Source organism: Numenius arquata, chromosome 8 (genome assembly GCF_964106895.1).
Source record: "Numenius arquata chromosome 8, bNumArq3.hap1.1, whole genome shotgun sequence".
Lineage (NCBI taxonomy): Eukaryota > Metazoa > Chordata > Aves > Charadriiformes > Scolopacidae > Numenius > Numenius arquata.
Genome location: NC_133583.1, coordinates 55,093,356 through 55,111,943, shown reverse-complemented (window position 1 = coordinate 55,111,943; position 18,588 = coordinate 55,093,356). Strand labels below are relative to the sequence as shown.

Sequence of the window (18,588 nt, the reverse complement as noted above, 5' to 3'; positions counted from 1 at the left end):
ACATAATCTATAGTAATTATTTTTCAGAGCAAATGTTCATTTAAGATCTGTGATATCTGGATGTTTTTATTTTCCATTGTACATGGTTTTAGCAGTAAACAAGTATTCTTCAGCTTGAGTAAAGAGAACTTAGAGTAGACCTGCTTTACGTTGAAGACAGAAATGCTTTCTTCTGTATTAGATAAGAGTAAACAATAAGATCAGTAGCTTTAGATTGGTAATCAATCTGCTGCTATTAAAATATGAAGTTACCTTAATTTCAATATGTATTAGTAATATAATTTGATAGCTTTTCACTACAGTATTTAATTTGAAAATGTTAGGTGTATCATTGTTCAAATTCTAACTTCTAATGTGTATGCTAATGTATTAACAGAATCTTTATGAAAGTGAATAGCTGTATTTAGAAGACAGTGTTAAAACTGTAAAGCTTAATGCTCTTCTGCATCTGTGAAAGGATAAAAGATTCCGTATACTCTCTAGAGAGAAATGCTTTTATGATATTTTTAAAACAGTAACACTTCCGACTTGTGTAGGGTTTTTTTTCCTTTCTTAAAGCTATTGTTATGTCTGACTGCCAAGAATTTATTGATGATAATTCCCCTGTCAAGAGTAGTCGCTTTTAAACTTGAATAAATGTCTGTAGAGACAGACTTGATATGACACAGCAAATAGCTGCGTGTGGTGTCTCTGAGCAGACAGTGACTACAGCAAGCAAACCTTTATTCTTGTGACCGAGCTTACTAACAGATACGTCTAAAATCCAATAGGCAATGTTAATTAATCGGCTAGACTGGCCTGCTGGAAATGTTTTCTACCTGCTCTTAGCATAGGAATTACTGTGTTTGCAGGGGTTAATAGATGGAATCTGATGCAATCCCTCCCACTTTTCCCAGCAGTTTTCATTAGACAAGTGCTCCATAGCAACAGTGAGATCACTGGAGACAGTATTTCATTGATTTCTCCCTCCCGCCCCCTTCCATTTTTGAGCCATTCTTATCACTGAAGTGCAGTTGGGTGAAAAGACGGGCTTTTTATGCAGAACACTTATGTGGGCTTCCGTCTTGTAAATAATTTGGAAAGCAGAAATCCCTTACATCTTCTGTGTTTAATGTTGCACTATGTATTTAAAGAGAGATACAGGCTTAGGGGGCTGGATAACTGTACCTGCTGTAGCTGATGTTCTTAAGTATTCTTGCATTGTTTGCTGGTCTTCTAGGGAAAAGAATAATGTAGAGCAAGACCTGAAGGAGAAAGAAGATACCATCAAGCAGAGGACAAGTGAGGTCCAGGTAAATAAGACACAGAATTATTGTTCGGACACCTGATATTGCACCATGTGGTGCTTTAATGGCAGTGGGATTACTGAGTCTTTAGATCATCACTACAAAAAGAAAGAAATTGGTGGCTAAGAAAAAGAATGTATTTTGAAGTATATTTCCTATATGAATGTGGGTTGGTGTAGATGTGTATATTTATATAAATGTGTGAGCTCCTAGGATATTTAGCCTGCATGGAGTTTTAAATGAAAAATTTTACAAAAGAATAGGTTTCTTTTTTTGTTTGATTTCTAGCAAGGCTATTTAATGTGTAATTAAAACTAAAGAAGACACTGTAGCACTGCAAATTAATAAACTTAAGTGGCTGAATTAAAAGGGTTTGTATATCGGTCTGCTTCTTAAGAGTCGCAGTAATTACCAGCTTGGGAGGAATGTTGCCTCAAGTTAATTTTGCCTAATCTGTTTGATATTTTTTTTTTTTTAAAAGGCTGACATTGGGTGGAAAAATTAAATTTTACAAGTGTTGTACAGGGATTAAAAATAATACAGTCAGCATCAGTGTTTAAGGTGCTAACAGTCTAGCCAAGCCCTGAATTAAATGCTGCAAAGCAATATTTCAATTACATTTTAGGCTGAAAAAGCAGCTGGAGTTGCTGCTCTAAGAAAAAAAACTTCAGTGTGATATCTGATCATTAACATTTATTTTAGAAAGCTTTATTATTTCAAATAATCTTTATTTGATTAAGAGCAAATAATGCAAAATTTCTGCATTTTACGTTGTGTTGTGCAGAAAAAGAGCCGATGTGTTACAACTCTTGTGAATTTTGTGCTTGGCTATTTAATATCCTTAAAGCCTGCATGATAATTAATAGTCTGACCTTCCAGAAGATAATCAGATGCTGGCCTGTTAGTCACAATGGCAGCCAGACTCAGCAGCTGCAGGAATGCATGCAGAAGTTGCCCGTCTGTGATTCTGTCCATGTGTGCCGCGGTCATTCCCCTCCCCGCCCTGCAGATTGCCTTTTCACACTGTTAAAAATCCTTCTGGGTATTCCTGGTTTTGCACCCAGGATGATTTTGTTAGTGTGTTCTTGTGAAGGTTGAGTTCTCTGGTGCCTTTGCACAAAAGGTATGTAAAGCTTAATAAAAACCTTACCTTTAATGTTACAGTATTAGTGTCATCTGCATATGATTAGTGTTTGAGAGTCAGCAGCACCACAGAATCAATTAAGTCATATCTAGAGCAGGAATGTTGGAAGCAACTGTCTCAGATCCTTAACCTTTTAGTGATCACACAAGCTGTTTGTCCCCTGTTAAATATAGATTTGCAGAGTTCTGTCAGTCTGCAGCGAAGGAACAGCCTATTACTGGCTTGTCAGAAAAATGAGAAACCATCAGGATCACATAGGATATGGCTGCAGCACTTATTTAAGCAGGTGGCCCTTTATCTCTGGTCCCTTTCTTGTTCCTGAACATTGGAGGACCTGCGTGTTTCAGGAAACTTTCTAAAACTTCAGACAATAGCAGTGACAGACTAAGAATATCTTTATATTGTGCTTTTTTTTTTTTCATTCTGGTTTTATTCTGATAGTGACATTTCTAAAGACAGTGTACAAAACCAGGGTGTTCTTGTCTGCCACCTTGGTTCAAGCTATTTCCGTGGCATCACACTCCAGGATTTCTGACACCAGAACTACTTCCATGGACACAAATTATAATCTCGAATATAGCCATGGTCTGTGATAGAATGAACTGTTTTGTATGGAAAGAAGGAAAGAATGACTTTTTTTCTCTAGAAAATAATCATATACTATATAAATAAATACTAAAAAGCAAAGAAGAAAAAGAGCTGGAAGGAAAACACGGAATATTGGTGGGGTTTAATGTGCTTATTAAAATATTAGCTCTTTACTAGCAAAGATTAAGGGGTATTTTTTCAGTTTCCCTGCTGAGGCTCTGAAATAAGTGGGGACTGTCCTGTCTTTCCCAACAATTACTGTGTGTTCTCTAGAATTTTATTGACGTAAAGTCAAAAGGTCTATGTTTTGCTTTTCAATGGGACACTGAAACTTTGTAAAGAAATATTTAGAACAAATGCATGTAACTTCTGAACAAAGCATAATACCTGTTTACATCAATTGGGGGAAAAACGTAACTGCACGTGAGAGCCTGCTTCAGGGAAGAGGAGGGGAAAAAAAGTGAAAGGTATTTTGGGACTGTGGCCTTCCAAGTAGTCCAGAATGTTTCTGGCCTTCTCTTCTAGCCTTTGGATCTCCTTGTTGGTCTAAGTTTTCTTAAACAGGTTTACTTCCCAAGTATCCCACTCAGCATCGGTTTTTCCCTATTCTTTGTATGTTGCAGGGCACCAAAGCCATTAGAAAGGGAGGTTTAACTTTTTTGTGCTGTTTCAGGCTTAACGTGGATTGTTTGGTGAAGTACAGACTGGCAAGCTATTAAATCCATTGTCCTATCTGTGGAAATACAGATCTCTAGACTTCCCTTGTCCTACAGCGCGTTAGCCTGTAGAGTTATAATGATCGTGAATCTAATACAAGGATTACTATGACCGTAAAAATGCTAGTTTGTGCCACATCAAATATGTTACTGGTTTTCATATGGAATCTTATCCAGTGCTTGAACGTAAAGATGCTGCTTCTCTGCTGAGGATGTTCTTTGAAATTGAAGCTTAATTGGAGCCTGGTTTTCTTCATGAAAATGTATCTTTTGAGTATTAGCCTCAGTTTTGTGTATTGTATCTACTTCAACCTTAAATTTTGGAGTGGTTATGTGAACATGTTTGGGTTTGTGGTGGGTTTTTTTTGTTGTTTTTCCCTTCTTTTCTCTTCTGGGAACCATCAGGCTTAGTCAGGTCTGTGCTTCTCTACTGCTGTGCCTAGAACAGACATAGGGATTCAAGGAACAGTAGCAAGAATGGAAGTGATCTATATTTAACTTGTGTGTATGTGAATTCTTGCTTCCTTTTGGTGAAAGGAGACTGAAATCTCTTCAGCTGTTATATTTTCCCCCGTTGCTTGCACTGAGTGTCAGCTGATACTTGCTTTTCAAAGCGATGTAAAAAATGAATGGATCAAGAGTGTCCCAATTATCCAAGTCAGTAGCTGCTGTGAGAGCTTTTTGTGTGTGTGCTGGTTTGGCTTTCATAGCTTAGAAATAAGGAGTAAAACCAGTAATTCACCTAGTCTGACTGCTGTACATCAGTCACATGCCCTTTACTGAACTTCAAATGTGATTTGGGTTTTTTTAGTGTGTTTTGGTTTGATGTTTTGGGGTTGGGGTTTTTTTTCTTGAGGGTTTTGTTTTTTTTTTTCCCTCTTAAAGAAATAGCATAGATGCTTTTATTAGGTAGTCTTCCAGTTGTTCTGGGGTTACCTATTTCCCTAGCATCTGACTGCTGCACCATATGCCTGTCTATTTCTAGCTGGCTTTTTTGTCCTGATTATCTGGAGGTGTTAGCACACATGGATAAACCACCTCCCTCACCAAAAAACCTTCAAAACAAAACACCCCTAAAAAAGGTCAACAGGAACTTGGCTTAGAGCAGCGTGTGAATGTATGATCTAATGAGAAATTCATATCAGCTTGTTTTCTTATCCTCCTTAACTTTTTTATCTCTGTTTGATTTTTACTGTTGTTCATGATTCTTCCTTCAATTACTGTATTTTCTTAGAAAGGCTGCAATCTTCTCTTTTCATCTAATACTTTTCCTTTTGTATTAATCCTTTTTGATCTCCCTGTATTATCTCTTCCTCTTGACTTTGACGATTCTTTCTTCTTCCTGAATTCTTTTCTTGACAATTTTTTTTATGTTGTCTCTGCAGTTTGTTGAAGTACAACCTTTCCTGTTGCTCAGTAACGAACTAATGATGCTACTTAATGTACTTAGAACATAAGATACGTGCTGCTGCTTTATAAATTGAAAGATACCATATTGTTGTGTATGGAATGTGCATTTCTTATGTGGAAAATAAGTTTTTGATGGATTTTTTTTTCAGTAGCAGGGGGGCTCTGGAAGGGAGTGCATTTGGGTTAATAACGCACTGTTTTGATCCTTTACCATGTTGCTAAAACAAGTTCCTGGTTTTGGCCATGTGTTTTTGAAGGGAGAAGGAGCAGAATAAAGAATTTCTATTATTAAGGAACTCTGTAAAACATACTGCTAAAACATAGGAGAGAGACAATGTAGCAGCCTGAATAAAGACAACTTCTAAATTAGAAATGAAACCCTAACCTCCCTTTGAGTAAAACCGTTATTCTGTGTTAATGCATGATCTTCAATATTTCAGTGAGGTTCTTATTGAAGAAAAAAAAAGCCAATAACCTGATTATTCTTATTTATTAAAAATTGAGAACACTTGCTTGTCTGACTTTTATAAATACTAGTTTTTGAAAGATAATTTGTTGATACTTTGAAATCTGAGTACTGCTGTTTATGCTGTGGAATTTAGTGATTAGGGGGATGGAGGGAACAAATGCAAAGCTAATCTGTTTTATTACAGGATCTACAAGATGAAGTAAAGCGGGAGAGCAGTAATCTGCAAAAGCTGCAAGCTCAGAAACAGGAAGCGCAGGAAATCCTCAATGATCTTGATGAGCAGAAGGCCAAGTTGGAAGAGCAACTTAATGATATCAGGCAGAAATGTGTAGAGGAGGCCCATTTGGTAAGGTCTAGCGGCTAAAGCCCTCGAAAGAGTAAATGCCTCATTTTGAAGATCTCAGCTTTGCAGCGTTAGAGTTGTTGGGGCAGGAGAAAATAACGAATAAACATCCTGAATGTCAAGATTTTGTGACTGAACAGAGAATAAGAAATACGTCACTCATTTCAGTGACCTCCTAATTTAGTATCAGTGCGTCAACAAATACTGAGATTTGTACTTGCACACAAATAAGATTAAATGCAAACAAATAATGCAAAATTATAATGCAATGTAAGTGTAACTAGAAGCACTTATTACTGGGACTAATTTCTTAGTGTTTAAAAAAAATCATCTTATGTAATTTTTTTCTAATATAAAGCTATAGAATTTCTTTAAGGTCTAAAATTATATTTTCAGTATTGGAAATATCTGCATTGGTCAGCTAGAGTACTATGATCTTATTGAGACCAATAGGGATTTAACCTTGAATTCAGGTCTCATCTATAATCTCTGCAATAGCTATGAGGTTTTTACTTTTTCTGGTCATAAATAATAGTATTTGGATGTGTTTGGGGGTGATTTGTTGTGGGTTGTTTTTTTTTTTTTTTATTTGGCTTTGAAATATTTGTTCATGCTTTAGATTGCTATGCTGAAGGCTGAAATAACAAGCCAGGAATCAAAGATTTCAGCGTATGAAGATGAACTGACCAAAGCTCAAGAGGAGCTGAGTCGCCTGCAGCAAGAAACTGCAGAGCTTGAGCATTGCATAGAGTCTGGGAAAGCACAGCTGGGACCTCTTCAGCAACATCTGCAGGATTCACAACAGGAAATCAATTCAGTAAGGCAGTGTGAAAGATGAAAAAAAAAAATAAAATTAACCAACAGTCCTTAGTGTGGTTTTTCTTAAGGGAAAGGTGGTGTTTTCTCTTTTTTTTCCCACTGTTTGCTCATGTCTGCGGTTGCTTACACACGTTTTGTGCTAGTAGTTGTGAGGATTCTTAGAGGCTGACTCAAGTCACTCAAGATACTTCATAATTTTTCTCAAAGTTTTGTTAAGGGATTAATTTATTATACTTGAAAAATAATTTATCTTAATGTAATGAATGAAAACTAGATAATATTTAAATTCTTTATGTCCAGTAGCTGTTTAAGCTTTCTTGCTCAGCCATGGCCTGGGGCATGCTCTCACTTATTCTTTAATTAATGAGTAGTTAGTGTAAAACTGCTAACATTTACTTAGTGCATTGTTGAAGGGGGAAAGTAAGGTGAGTCTAGGGATAAATTGGATTGAGACTAGATGCTGAGAAGCAGAGAGATGGCTGCACTGATTCTTACACACAGAACTGTGCTTTGAAGTGTCTGCTGTTATGTTAAAGCAACACTTTCAGCTCCTGTCTTTAATCAGTGATTTATTAATACTTCAGTGATGCTTTAGTTTGCACACCTTTCCTCATCATTCTTCTCCTTCTCTGACTTGCCGGCTGTCTTATACATGAGTCACACCATTATCAAGTTAAAAACACAACAAAAAGTCTTCCTATTAATTTTGAACCGTAGAAATGGCTGACTCTTGGTCATTTCACACAATTCACATCTGTAACTTGTTAACAGTTGGGGTTTTTTTCTGAAGACTGTCACTGCTAGTGTTCATGCAAGAACACTTTCTTTTGTTGAAGAGCCTTGTAACATATTCATAATTTTTAAATTTGGCTTTGGGGTTTACAAACTGAGTAGTAAGCAAATGGATTTTCCATTGTTTCATCAGAAGTAGAGAAGGTTGTGCTATTTCAATATTATTATATTAGCAAGAGGTACTTGGAATGAACAGATTTGAGGCCTATTCATGTAAGTGGCTATGCTTGACTGTGCTACAAACATATTTTTCTTATAGGTTTTATATCAGTACTCCTGATTTTATTGCTCTTGGCTCACAAATAATGAACAATAGGTGCTTTGGTGCTTTAGGCAAGATTATCTAATGGTTGGTCTGAGGTCAGTGTATTTGAAAGACACCTGGTGTTTGTCTTTCCTGCCACCCGACTCATGATGTGGGAGGAAATGAAAACTCTATTAGGTGACTGACCTACTAGAAGTCAGTGGGATTTAGACACCTAAATATCTGAACTATGTTCATGCTTCTGCATAATCTGCCAAATCCAATAATTCCTTCATAACTGGCAGGTTAGTTGTAAATGTTTGCTTTGAGGCACTGCATTAAGCATATTGCAGAAATAATAACCTGTGGATGTTAACTCTCTGCTTAGGAAGATTCGTTGTGAATTTTGTAGACTTCAAAAACTATGTGGGAGAAAATAATGAATTTGTAGCTTTCCTTCTTGGAAGATGAGAATTCCTATAAAGCAGCCTTTTTAATTTAGAGCTTAAAGAAATCGCAATAATTGCAAAATGCATAATTAAAAAAAAAAAAAGAACAAAACAAAACCCAAACACCACCATCAACCCCCGCCCCCATCAAACAACAAAATCAACCAACCAAAAAAAAAAACCAAACCCTGAAAGCTCTGCAACTCTTCTTAGGAGCTTGAGTAGAAAAAAAGCAGCAAGTCTTGATGTTGCCAGTGGTGCAGTCTGCTTCCTTGGCAAGAGAAGGTTCTTGGGTCTGTCCTTCAATTGCATTGTATCTCTTCTAAATCAGAGTTGTGCTTATCTCTCAAATTTCACTCTCTGATTAAAAGAATGTGGGGTTATTATATTGCCTTTTGAAAATGTGAGCTGCTTCTGTGTACTGCCATACTGATGCATATACACTTATTTCTCTTTACAGGTGCAGACAAAACTTCTTGAGCTGAAAGAATTGGAAAATAACCAATTTAGTTGGCGCTCTCAGCCACATAATACACTTGTTAATGGAACTGTGGATCATTCTAGTCTTAGCAACAGCAGCAGTGAAACTGCTAACCTTAATGAGAATGCCGAAAGGGAAAGTATAGCAGAAGATGAACAAATAAACAGCGTGTCTCCAGTGAGTAGTGTTTTGCCTGCTTGATCATGATGCAATGCAGCTGTGAAGTTGGAATAAGTTAAGAATGTATCAAGATTGATTATGTTTTTAAACACTTGCACAAGTGAAATTTCAGGGTGTTATTCTGAGGGACTATGTTTCAGCAATCTGAAAGTTGGTAAAGCAGAAAAGGAGGCAATTTTAGCTTGGCTGGAAAGTGGCAATAAATTTTTTTCTGTATTTGTTTCCAAAGCAAAATATCATAAATTGAATAGTAAATTAACATTAAAGGAGAGCAGCTGTCTCCAGTTAGTGCAACAAGAGTGGAATAAGGAACAGTACAGCAAATCTAAAGCTGTCATCTTTAAATGTTCTTCCTTATTTCCCAGTAGGTACTTGATTATTTTTTTTCAAAACTTTCACAGGGTTTATGGAACACTTCAGTATGTTCTATAATAAATATGAACCTCTTGATCTATCCTTTAGAATATTCTTTTAGCTATTTAATACTTAAAATTATATTGTGTAGTCTTCTATTTACTTACTTATGGTAAATTGCTTTTATCCTTATGCAGATAAGGAATAGTCCTGAAACAACAGCCTCTGTTGTGGAAGAAGAGAAAGAGACTCCAGCTGCAACTATTACCAAAAAAGTGAGTTTGTTCAGGAAAAAGTAAATTAAAAAATCCTGATTAAACTGTTTCAGGCTTGCATCATGGTCATAAAAAAACGAGAAATAAAGTTGTTGCTTCATATTGGTTTTATTTAGGGTGTGATGTCATGAAAACATTTCATCTCATATAGCAGGCAGGCTGTTGAGAAATATTTTGGATCTCTTTTGATGAATTATGTAGAATTCTAGCTGTGTCCTTTTTTTTCCAGCTTTAAGAAGATACTAAGTGGTAACACAAGATGACACAAGTGTTTTCTGTCCCGCGTGTCTTAAAAATTTAATACCTTCCTCTATTTCTTTTGCATTGCTCAGGAAGATCCATTTGATGCTGAATCTCGTCCGTTGCCTGATCTAGTTTCTGAAGCCAGCTTAGAGTTCTTCCAGTCTGACCCTTTTGTTGGCAGTAAGTAAACCTTTCTCTCTCTCTAAGTGCAGATTTGCACAAACAGGTCTTGTATGAACACATCTCAGACAAGTCTTCACCTTGGAACTGCTCTTTATAGAATAAATGTGAAGGTGTTTGAGTGACGGGAGTGTGGAGCCAGTAGCTTTACAAAAATAGGAATGAGAGTTCCAGGGTTTTCTCCTTCCTTCATCTGAATTTTCTAATTAGCTGTGGAAAATTTCACCTTTCCCTCACTGCTCTTCTGAAATTCTTATCTTACCTCCCCCTGCCTCAACCCCAGTTGCATTTTGGTCCTAAAGGTGTGGGCACATTTGTGATACGTGTGATGTTGCTAATCTAATTTGCAACACAGAGCCACAAACAGATCAACTTGAGGGTTCAGAGAGCTGTGGTGTAGGGAGGGTGTGGGTGGTTGAGAATGAATGGCTGTGGCCTACTTATGGTGAGTTTGGCACTCAGAAAAAGGTAATGTGGAACTGCACCATCTGTTCGTCTTGGGGAAGTGCTATGCTTTATTTTAAGACCTTGCCACTTAAGAATGCTGTGGCTCGGATTTTATTTTTTTTCTTTTATGTTGGAAGAAGTGATCTGTCTATGGAGCCACTTGGAGAAGGGGAGTTAATTTGGATTAGCTGCTGAAGCAGATGTTTTCAGCCACATTAATATGATTTTACATGCTTCCAGAGTCAACACAGTCTGATCAATTTAGCTTGTATCACTTTGAAAGGAAAATAAGCTAAATTTGTTTCAGAGCACTTTGCTTCTGAAAAAATGTCAGTGCAGATTTAATATTTTTAATGAATAAATTAATTTAAAACAGCTTGAATGTTTCTCTGTAAATACGGTTTGATTTTTGTTTATATGGAAGTGGTCCTACTTACAGCACGTGACACAGCCTTTCGGACGAGAAAGGTATGTCTGTTAATAGCCAGCCTTTTGGGCTTTGTGTGCTCGGTATGTTCAGGGGTAGATACCTACAACTAAGAGATGGTATATCTATGTCTCTTAGATGTAGATGAGGGAGTAGAACTGATGCAATTGGGACCGTGTATCCAGTATAGAAATGAACACTTAGGAGCTACCATCCATGGTGCGTGTGAGAATTAATCAAAACTGGGGCTAAGCTTCTGTCAGTGGTTAGCTTGGATTACTGTGGTGGTAAATACTACATAATCATAGAATCATAAAATAGTTTGGTTGGAAGGGACCTTTAAAGGTCATCTAGTCTAACCTCCCTGCAATGGGCAGGGACATCTTCAACTAGATCAGGTTGTGAGAGCCCTACCCAACCTGACCTTGAATATTTCCAGGGATGGTGCACCTACTACCTCTCTGGGCAACCTGGGCCAGCATTTCATTGCTCTCATTGTAGAAAATTTCTTCCTTATATTAATCTGAATCTACCCTCTTTTAGTTTGAAGCCATTACCCCGTGTCCTATTGCAACAAGATCTGCTAAAAAGTTTGTTCCCATCTTTCCTGTAGGTCCCCTTTAAGTATTGAAAGGCCACAATAAGGTCTCCCCAGAGCCGTCTCTTCTCCAGGCTGAACAATCCCAACTGTCTCAGCCTGTCTTCATAGGAGAGGTGCTCCAGCCTCTGATCTTTTTTGTGGCCCTCCTCTGGACTTGCTCCAACAGGACCATGTCCCTCTTGTGCTGAGGGCTCCAGAACTGGACACAGTACTCCAGGTGGGATCTCACCAGAGAGGAGTAGAGGGGCAGAATCACCTCCCTCGACCTGCTGGCCATGCTTCTTTTGATACAGCCCAGGATGTGGTTGGCTTTCTGGGCTGTGAGTGCACATTGTTGGCTTGTGTCCAGCTTTTCATCCACCAGCACCCCCAAGTCCTTCTCGGTAGGGCTGCTCTCAGTCCCTTCATCCCCCAGCCTGTATTGATACCAGGGGTTGCCCCAACCCAGGTGCAGGAGCCTGCACTTGGCCTTGTTGAACCTCATGAGGTTCACACAGACCCACTTCTCGAGCTTGTCCAGGTCCCTGTGGATGGCACCCTGTCCCTCAGGCATGTCAACCACACCACTCGGCTTGGTGTCATCTGCAGACTTGCTGAGGGTGCACTCAATCCCACTGTCTATGTTAATGAAGGTACTAAATAGTACTGGTCCCAATACTGATCCATGAGGGACACCACTTTTCACCAGTCTCTGTCTGGACATGGAGCTGTTGACCTCTGCCTTCTGGTATTCCAACCAATTCCTCATCCACTGAACCCATAGCTCTCCAATTCAGAGAGGAGGATGTTGTGGGGGACCGTGTCAGAGGCCTTACAAAAGTCCAGCTAAACAACATCCATAGCTCTTCCTTTGCCTGCTGCAGTCAGCACTCCATAATAGAAGGCCAGGTTGGTCAGGCAGGACTTGCCTTTGTGAAGCTATGCTGGCTGACTCAAATCACCTCCCTGTCCTCCATGTGCCTTCTAGGAAGATCCGTTCCATGATCTCCCTAGACACAGAGGTGAGGCTGACAGGTCAGTAGTTCCCAGGGTCCTCCTTTCTACCCTTTTTAAAAATGGGTGCAAGGTTTCCCTTTTTCCAGTCACTGGGGACTTCACCTGACTGCCATGACTTTTCAAATATGGAGAGTAGCTTGGCAACTTCACCAGCCAGTTCCCTCAGGACTCTGGGATGCATCTCATCAGGTCCCATAAACTTATATACGTTCAGGTTCCTTAGGTGGTCATGAACCTGATTTTCTCTCACAGTGGGAGGGATTTTGCTCCCCCAGTCCCTGCCTTGAGGTCCATGCACTCAAGGGGTGTGGAGAGAGAGGTTGCCAGTGAACACTGAGGCAAAAAATTGTTTTGTGTACCTCAGTCTTCTCCTTGTCCGTTGTTACCAGTTTGCCAGTCTTGCTCATCGGGGGGGTAATGTGGGTGTTTACTGACAACAGTCGACAGAAATGCATCTTTGAGATGGCTGCGTTTGTATGTGTTTCATGCTGATATTGCTTCATTTAATGCTAGCTCATGTAGTTCCACTGAAAATAGTGAAAGTATTCCTCTGAGTGAAAGTTGTTTACATTTTAGCTGTAGAAATTAGTTTGTAAACAAAGGACTTCAACTGAGTACATGCATTATGACAGGTAACTTTTTTTTTTTTAAAAAAAAAACAGGCGATCCCTTCAAAGATGATCCTTTTGGGAAAATTGGTAAGTAACTTTGTAACTTATAATGTGTTTGTTTTTCTTCATGGTTCCTCCTAGAAGAGAATGTGGGGAAAAGTGTCACCACTTCCAGTGCAAAATAGGTGGAAATGGCACAAAAAGTCACCATAGGGTAGATGGATATATGGCAGTAACAACTGGCCACTTGTGTTAAAGGCTTTTCAGAGAAGCCCATTGCCAGTGAACTCCTCTCCTGCCATCGGAAGTATCCTTAGTTGGGATTTAAGTATGTGAAGGTGCTGAACAGAAGGCCCCAAACTCTTGCTGCCTGTTCTGTATGCAAAGTAGGACTGTACTCTTTTAAAGGCTCTTAACTTACCAACTTGCTTTAGAAATAAATATTGAAAAAAGGTGGAAAGTCTCTATTTAGACTGGCTGCATAAGCAATGGTATTTGCTTGGTCCTGAGTGCAGTTATTGGTGACAAAAAAGCAAAACGGCCAGTAGAAAGGCTATAGCAAAATAGCATTACGCACCAAGTGCCAAATAAGAAAACATCAATTGTGTTTGGGGAGTAAAGGAGATGAGTAGGAGAGTTCTGAGAAACATTAAGTTTTGTAAAACGCTCCATTCTTAGGGGTATTTGGGAGTGCTTGGTTAAAGAACCTGTGTGCTCAGATGATTCTGGAACTGAACCACTGGCACCAGTCGAAGTTTTCATGATGTGCAGAAAATGTTGGCTTGTCCAATGTTTTGAATCACAGAATACAAATTATTCACAGATGAATTTCATACTTCAAAGATCCCTGGTCTTAAATGTGTCGCCTTCTTGCAGTATGAAAAAAAGCAATATAATGTTTAGTTTTTAAGATATCAAGCTAAGTAAAGCTAGCAGAAATGTTAATGAGATGTTTACTTTTTAGATCCCTTTGGTGGTGATCCCTTCAAAGGCTCAGATCCTTTTGCAGCTGACTGTTTTTTCAAGCAATCCTCCACTGATCCTTTTGTGACTGCTGGCACTGATCCATTTAGCACTGCAGACAACAGTAATAATATCACAGTAAGTTTGGTAGCACACCTTTTACATCTATATAGGATTTGGACAAAATAACCTATTTTGTGCATTTGGACATGCCTTGAAAAGCTGATGTTCAGAAATCATATAGATAAAAGGTTACCTCTTACCCCACGGCTATGTCTTGTCTTTTTTGTGTTCTGTTTACTAGAAATAGTCACAGATGAAACAGAAGTAAAAATAAAAACATTTTTAAAATGATTCAGTGTGGAGCTTCACTGCTCCACAGGTGAGAACATTTGAGAATAATGAACTGTCATTAATGGTCACCAAGTGTGTTGCACACATTGTACCTTTTCTCCATCCTTGGAAAGTATTAATCGCTGTTTTGAGGAGGAGTTTCAGTTAACAGACTTGTTCACTGATGCTGATAAAAGCTACTTACAAAATATTTTATCTTAAAACTTCTTATCTTAAAACTTCTAAACTAAAATAAATCATGATTTTATTATTAGAATTTGGAATCTTTTAAGCTGAAAAACAAATTTTGCTCCAAAGAAATTTTTTTTTTTTTAATTTTAGACAGAGATATCGAAGAAGAATGACCCTTTTGCTCCTGGTGGAACAACTGTTACTACATCAAATGATCAAGGTAAAAGTAGATTATACACATCGGACTTCTGGGGGTTTATTTTTCCATGCTCTTGCTTGTTTCTGTTTCTAGTCTTTTAACTGAATTTGCAATGGAGCTTTTTAGGGCTTTCCTACTTCTGAATTTTCCTATAAAGTATGACATATATGCAAGTTTGCAGGGGGGTATTTTATTAAACAAAACTGTCTCATCTGTAGCACGTATAACTGAAAACTGATTCCACAAAAATGTTCCTGTGCCTTGTCTAAAACTGGTGAAAGATCCTGATCTAAGTGTTTGGACTGTTTGAATGGCTTGTTCTGCCTCCTATTAGGGTTGTTTTTACAGCTTTCGTGTGTATTTCTAAGTAGCACACAAGATGGCTTTATACTATGAGAGGAGATGTGACTACTTTCATCAAGAATTTTTGCCGTTAAAGTTTGCTCCTTTTATTTTGCTATGACCCTCTCTCATCTGAGTGCTGAAGATGTTTTAGGGAAGACTCTAATCTGCTGTTTTCCCAAATTGCATTGACAAGTGGTGATCTAAAACATGAATCCGTGTGTGATTTCGTATTGTAAACCTGTGCAGTTTAATTGTAGGGAAAAAAAATGCCGTTTTCTAGAGACACAGAAGAGGTAAAGACAGTCCGCTTGTTGCTTTACAGTAGAATAGTAGTTTTTACATATTTTCAGGCTAGTAAGAATGAAATGTTGAAATACATTCAGATAATAGGTTTAGATACTTTATTCCACAAGTGGGCCTACAGTCAGAAGTGAGCTCTTGTTCGTGTTCATATAAATATATGTCTGTATGTATATTTACGGGTCTATGCACACAAAAATATCTGTGTGTATACATACATGTATGTCAGCAGAACATCCACCAGTATCATTATTTGATACTTGCAGTGGAATTTAACTTTTTTTTTTAATGTAGGAAAACAGAATACCAGTATTTCTTTTTAATTGCTCCCTGTTCAGGAGAATTATTATTCTTAATCCGTAGTTGACACTTAGAGTTTTTGTAAAAGGTGTGAAAAAAGTGCCCACCTCATAAAATACTTCAGTTGAATTACTCTATGCTGCAAAATATTTAACAGTTGCTTTTTTGTTGAAGGATTTTTTTCTCAATCTCTTTCATATTTAACTTTTAATTTCATTCTGTTTGCTTGATTTATGTGTATTTAGCTACAGACCCCTTTGCCTCTCTGTTTGGAAATGAATCCTTTGGAGGTGGCTTTGCTGACTTCAGCACGCTGTCAAAGGTAACGTGATGCTGCTGCCCCCCACAGAAAATGCATGAACCTCCACAGTGACAAGACGTAGCTTTATTTGTCCACCAACAGTTTCCTTACAGTTTTGCCACTACTGAAAATTTATAGTAGATGATGCTCTTCAAAAAGAGGTCTTTATAGTATATTGTCCTGCAATTCCACTGTGAAGAATGCAACGTAATCTTTGTGGCTTTATATGTATTTTCTTTATATTTGAAGTAATATTTTAAATTTTTGTTTCAAAATTTGCTGAGTTTAACAGCACAAGTACTACTTTTGCATGTGTAACTGCACTCTATATTGCTGTGCACACTAACCATTCCTGATTTTTCTTTATTTTCCATCTCCTGGAGTATGTGGATGATATAACCAAACAAAAGTATCTTCTTTTTGTCTTAGTCCAGACTTTCGGTTCTAAATAAATATTGCATTATTGAAAAGAAGGGGAAGCGTAGCAGAATTGCACTGAACGTGTGTATGTTGCTGTTTTCTTTGTTGAAGGCCAACAATGAAGATCCCTTTAGCTCTTCCACATCAGGTTCTGTCAACAATGTGATCATAACTAAAAACTTATTTGAGGAACCACCAGCTAAAAATGAGGATGTTCCTCCTGCGTTGCCCCCTAAAACAGGAACTCCCACAAGGCCCTGTCCTCCACCACCTGGTAAGAGCTGATACTGAGATGTTAACAATTAGCTGCTTCAACATCGGGACAATTCTGAGGGGATGGTGAAGTGCCTGAATTTAGAATGAATGAGCAAGATGTGACACAAGTCTCTTCCTGATCTGTTGGTGTTTTCCTCAGAGTTAAATTTTGCATGGTGTTTAAGATCATAGTTTGTTTTTTGAAGAGAGACAGGAATTAGAAAAAGAAAAAAACAGAGTTATTACAAGTATCTGCAAGATAACAAGGCTGCAAATTAAATGGTTACTAATGTGATACACTGTGAATCTTGCACTAAATTACGCTTAGAGTGAGAAATTAGTGTGTTTTATCCATTACAAAAGCTCTGTTTTAAATGCAAAATGAATTAAATAGGGTTAAATGACTGTCTCAGGTTTTCAGATTAACATTTTCTGGGTGTCTGTAGTAGTAAACCCAGCCAATGCAACGGTAATAAACCCAAATTTCCTGTGCTGTTCTCTGTTCGAGTGGTACCTGAGCCCTCTGGTCTGATCTGACACAAGCCACCCTGCTTTCTAGAAAAGGCCATGATTGTCAACACACCTTCTCGTGGTTGCGACAAGCCCATGTTAGAGCAGATTCCTTACTCAAGTTTTTTTTGCATAGATTGGAGAATAGATTACCAGTATTCCTTTTTAAGTTTCTGTCCTTTGTTTCATTTTCTTTAAAAACTCTACTGCATCATTTTTTCATTATTACACTATATGGATGAATCTTAAGGTGATTTGAAAAACTGCAGCATGAAACTTGTGTTCATCTTTTTCCTCAAAAGAAAGGGGACACCATAAATGTAGGAGTATTTATATAAAAGTTTAAACGCAGCTTTTTAATTTCTGATGTTGATGTGAGGTCTGGTTCATCCTTATGCCTGGCAAGTAAACAGTTTCATGGTAAATAACTTTAAACCAGCTGACGTGACATGACAAGTGATGATAATTTGAATGTTTGGTAGTGTTTTCTTTTGTGCTGGTCCTTATTTAAAAAAACAAAAAGGAGTTTTGACTTCGTTGTATAGGAGTGGCTATAATCTGGTTTATAGATTGGCTTTTAGAATGCAAGCTTCTAGTGGCAGAACAGCATCACCTGTATCAACAGATGACTAGAAAAAAGTAGCCTGTTTTGATTTGCATGTACTAAAGATGATGCTGTGGTTATCTTCGTAACCATTCCCGATTAAATTATTTTCCTAATGGAAATAAAAAATGGAGGTTCTTAAGTATATTTGTTTTTAATTACTCCATTGGCCTTTTTGCAAAAGCATTCCCTTATTTTGAATGAAATGCCCCAAAATCTTCCTCTTAATTCATCACGCTAGTGGAGAGTGTGCAGAAGGGCCATTTGCTTGCCTCTGAAATCCACTGCCTTTCTAGATACTGATAAGCACCCCCATTTAATGATATTTGGGGCAGATTTGGAGATTTGAAATTTCATATTATTACAATTCATAATCCATGTAGAAATAAATTTCCCTGGATGTCATTTGAAGCTGCTTCTCCCACATTATCCAAGAAACAGACATGCATTGTTTGCCAGTAATAGAGCATCAGCAGTGAGTGAGGGCTGCCATGGCAAGGTTATCTGGGAGGTGTCTAAATAAATCATGTATTCCCAAGGGGGTATCCTCTAAATCATTGCCAAATTAGAATCTCTTTTGGTCCTTAAAAGAATTTTTAGACTAACTTGCAACAGCGGTATGCAAAATAATAAGCACTTTGGTTCGATTCTGCAGTTTAAAATGGCAACAGAAGCAAGTTTTAAAATATGACCATTTTAAGTGTCAAACCGCTTTGCAGAACCCGTTAGTTGAATTCAAAAAATGGCAGTGAAACCTTTTCTGTAAGCACTAACATATGGAGGGAATGGTGGGATGAAATTCAGCTCAACT

At 37.9% G+C, this 18,588-nt stretch overlaps 1 protein-coding gene across 3 annotated transcripts in view; it reads left to right on the top strand.

Annotated features, from left to right (window-relative positions):
* EPS15 (epidermal growth factor receptor pathway substrate 15) overlaps nt 1-18,588 on the top strand; it is a 51,555-nt gene that overhangs the window by 28,303 nt on the left and 4,664 nt on the right. For all 3 annotated transcript variants that reach the window (XM_074151973.1, XM_074151974.1, XM_074151972.1), the window contains exons 13-23: nt 1,220-1,292; nt 5,798-5,959; nt 6,576-6,773; nt 8,721-8,918; nt 9,473-9,550; nt 9,883-9,973; nt 13,107-13,142; nt 14,020-14,156; nt 14,694-14,763; nt 15,933-16,009; nt 16,520-16,682. In XM_074151973.1, coding sequence (XP_074008074.1) covers nt 1,220-1,292; nt 5,798-5,959; nt 6,576-6,773; nt 8,721-8,918; nt 9,473-9,550; nt 9,883-9,973; nt 13,107-13,142; nt 14,020-14,156; nt 14,694-14,763; nt 15,933-16,009; nt 16,520-16,682 — 1,283 coding nt within the window. The remainder of the gene's footprint in view (nt 1-1,219; nt 1,293-5,797; nt 5,960-6,575; nt 6,774-8,720; nt 8,919-9,472; nt 9,551-9,882; nt 9,974-13,106; nt 13,143-14,019; nt 14,157-14,693; nt 14,764-15,932; nt 16,010-16,519; nt 16,683-18,588) is intronic.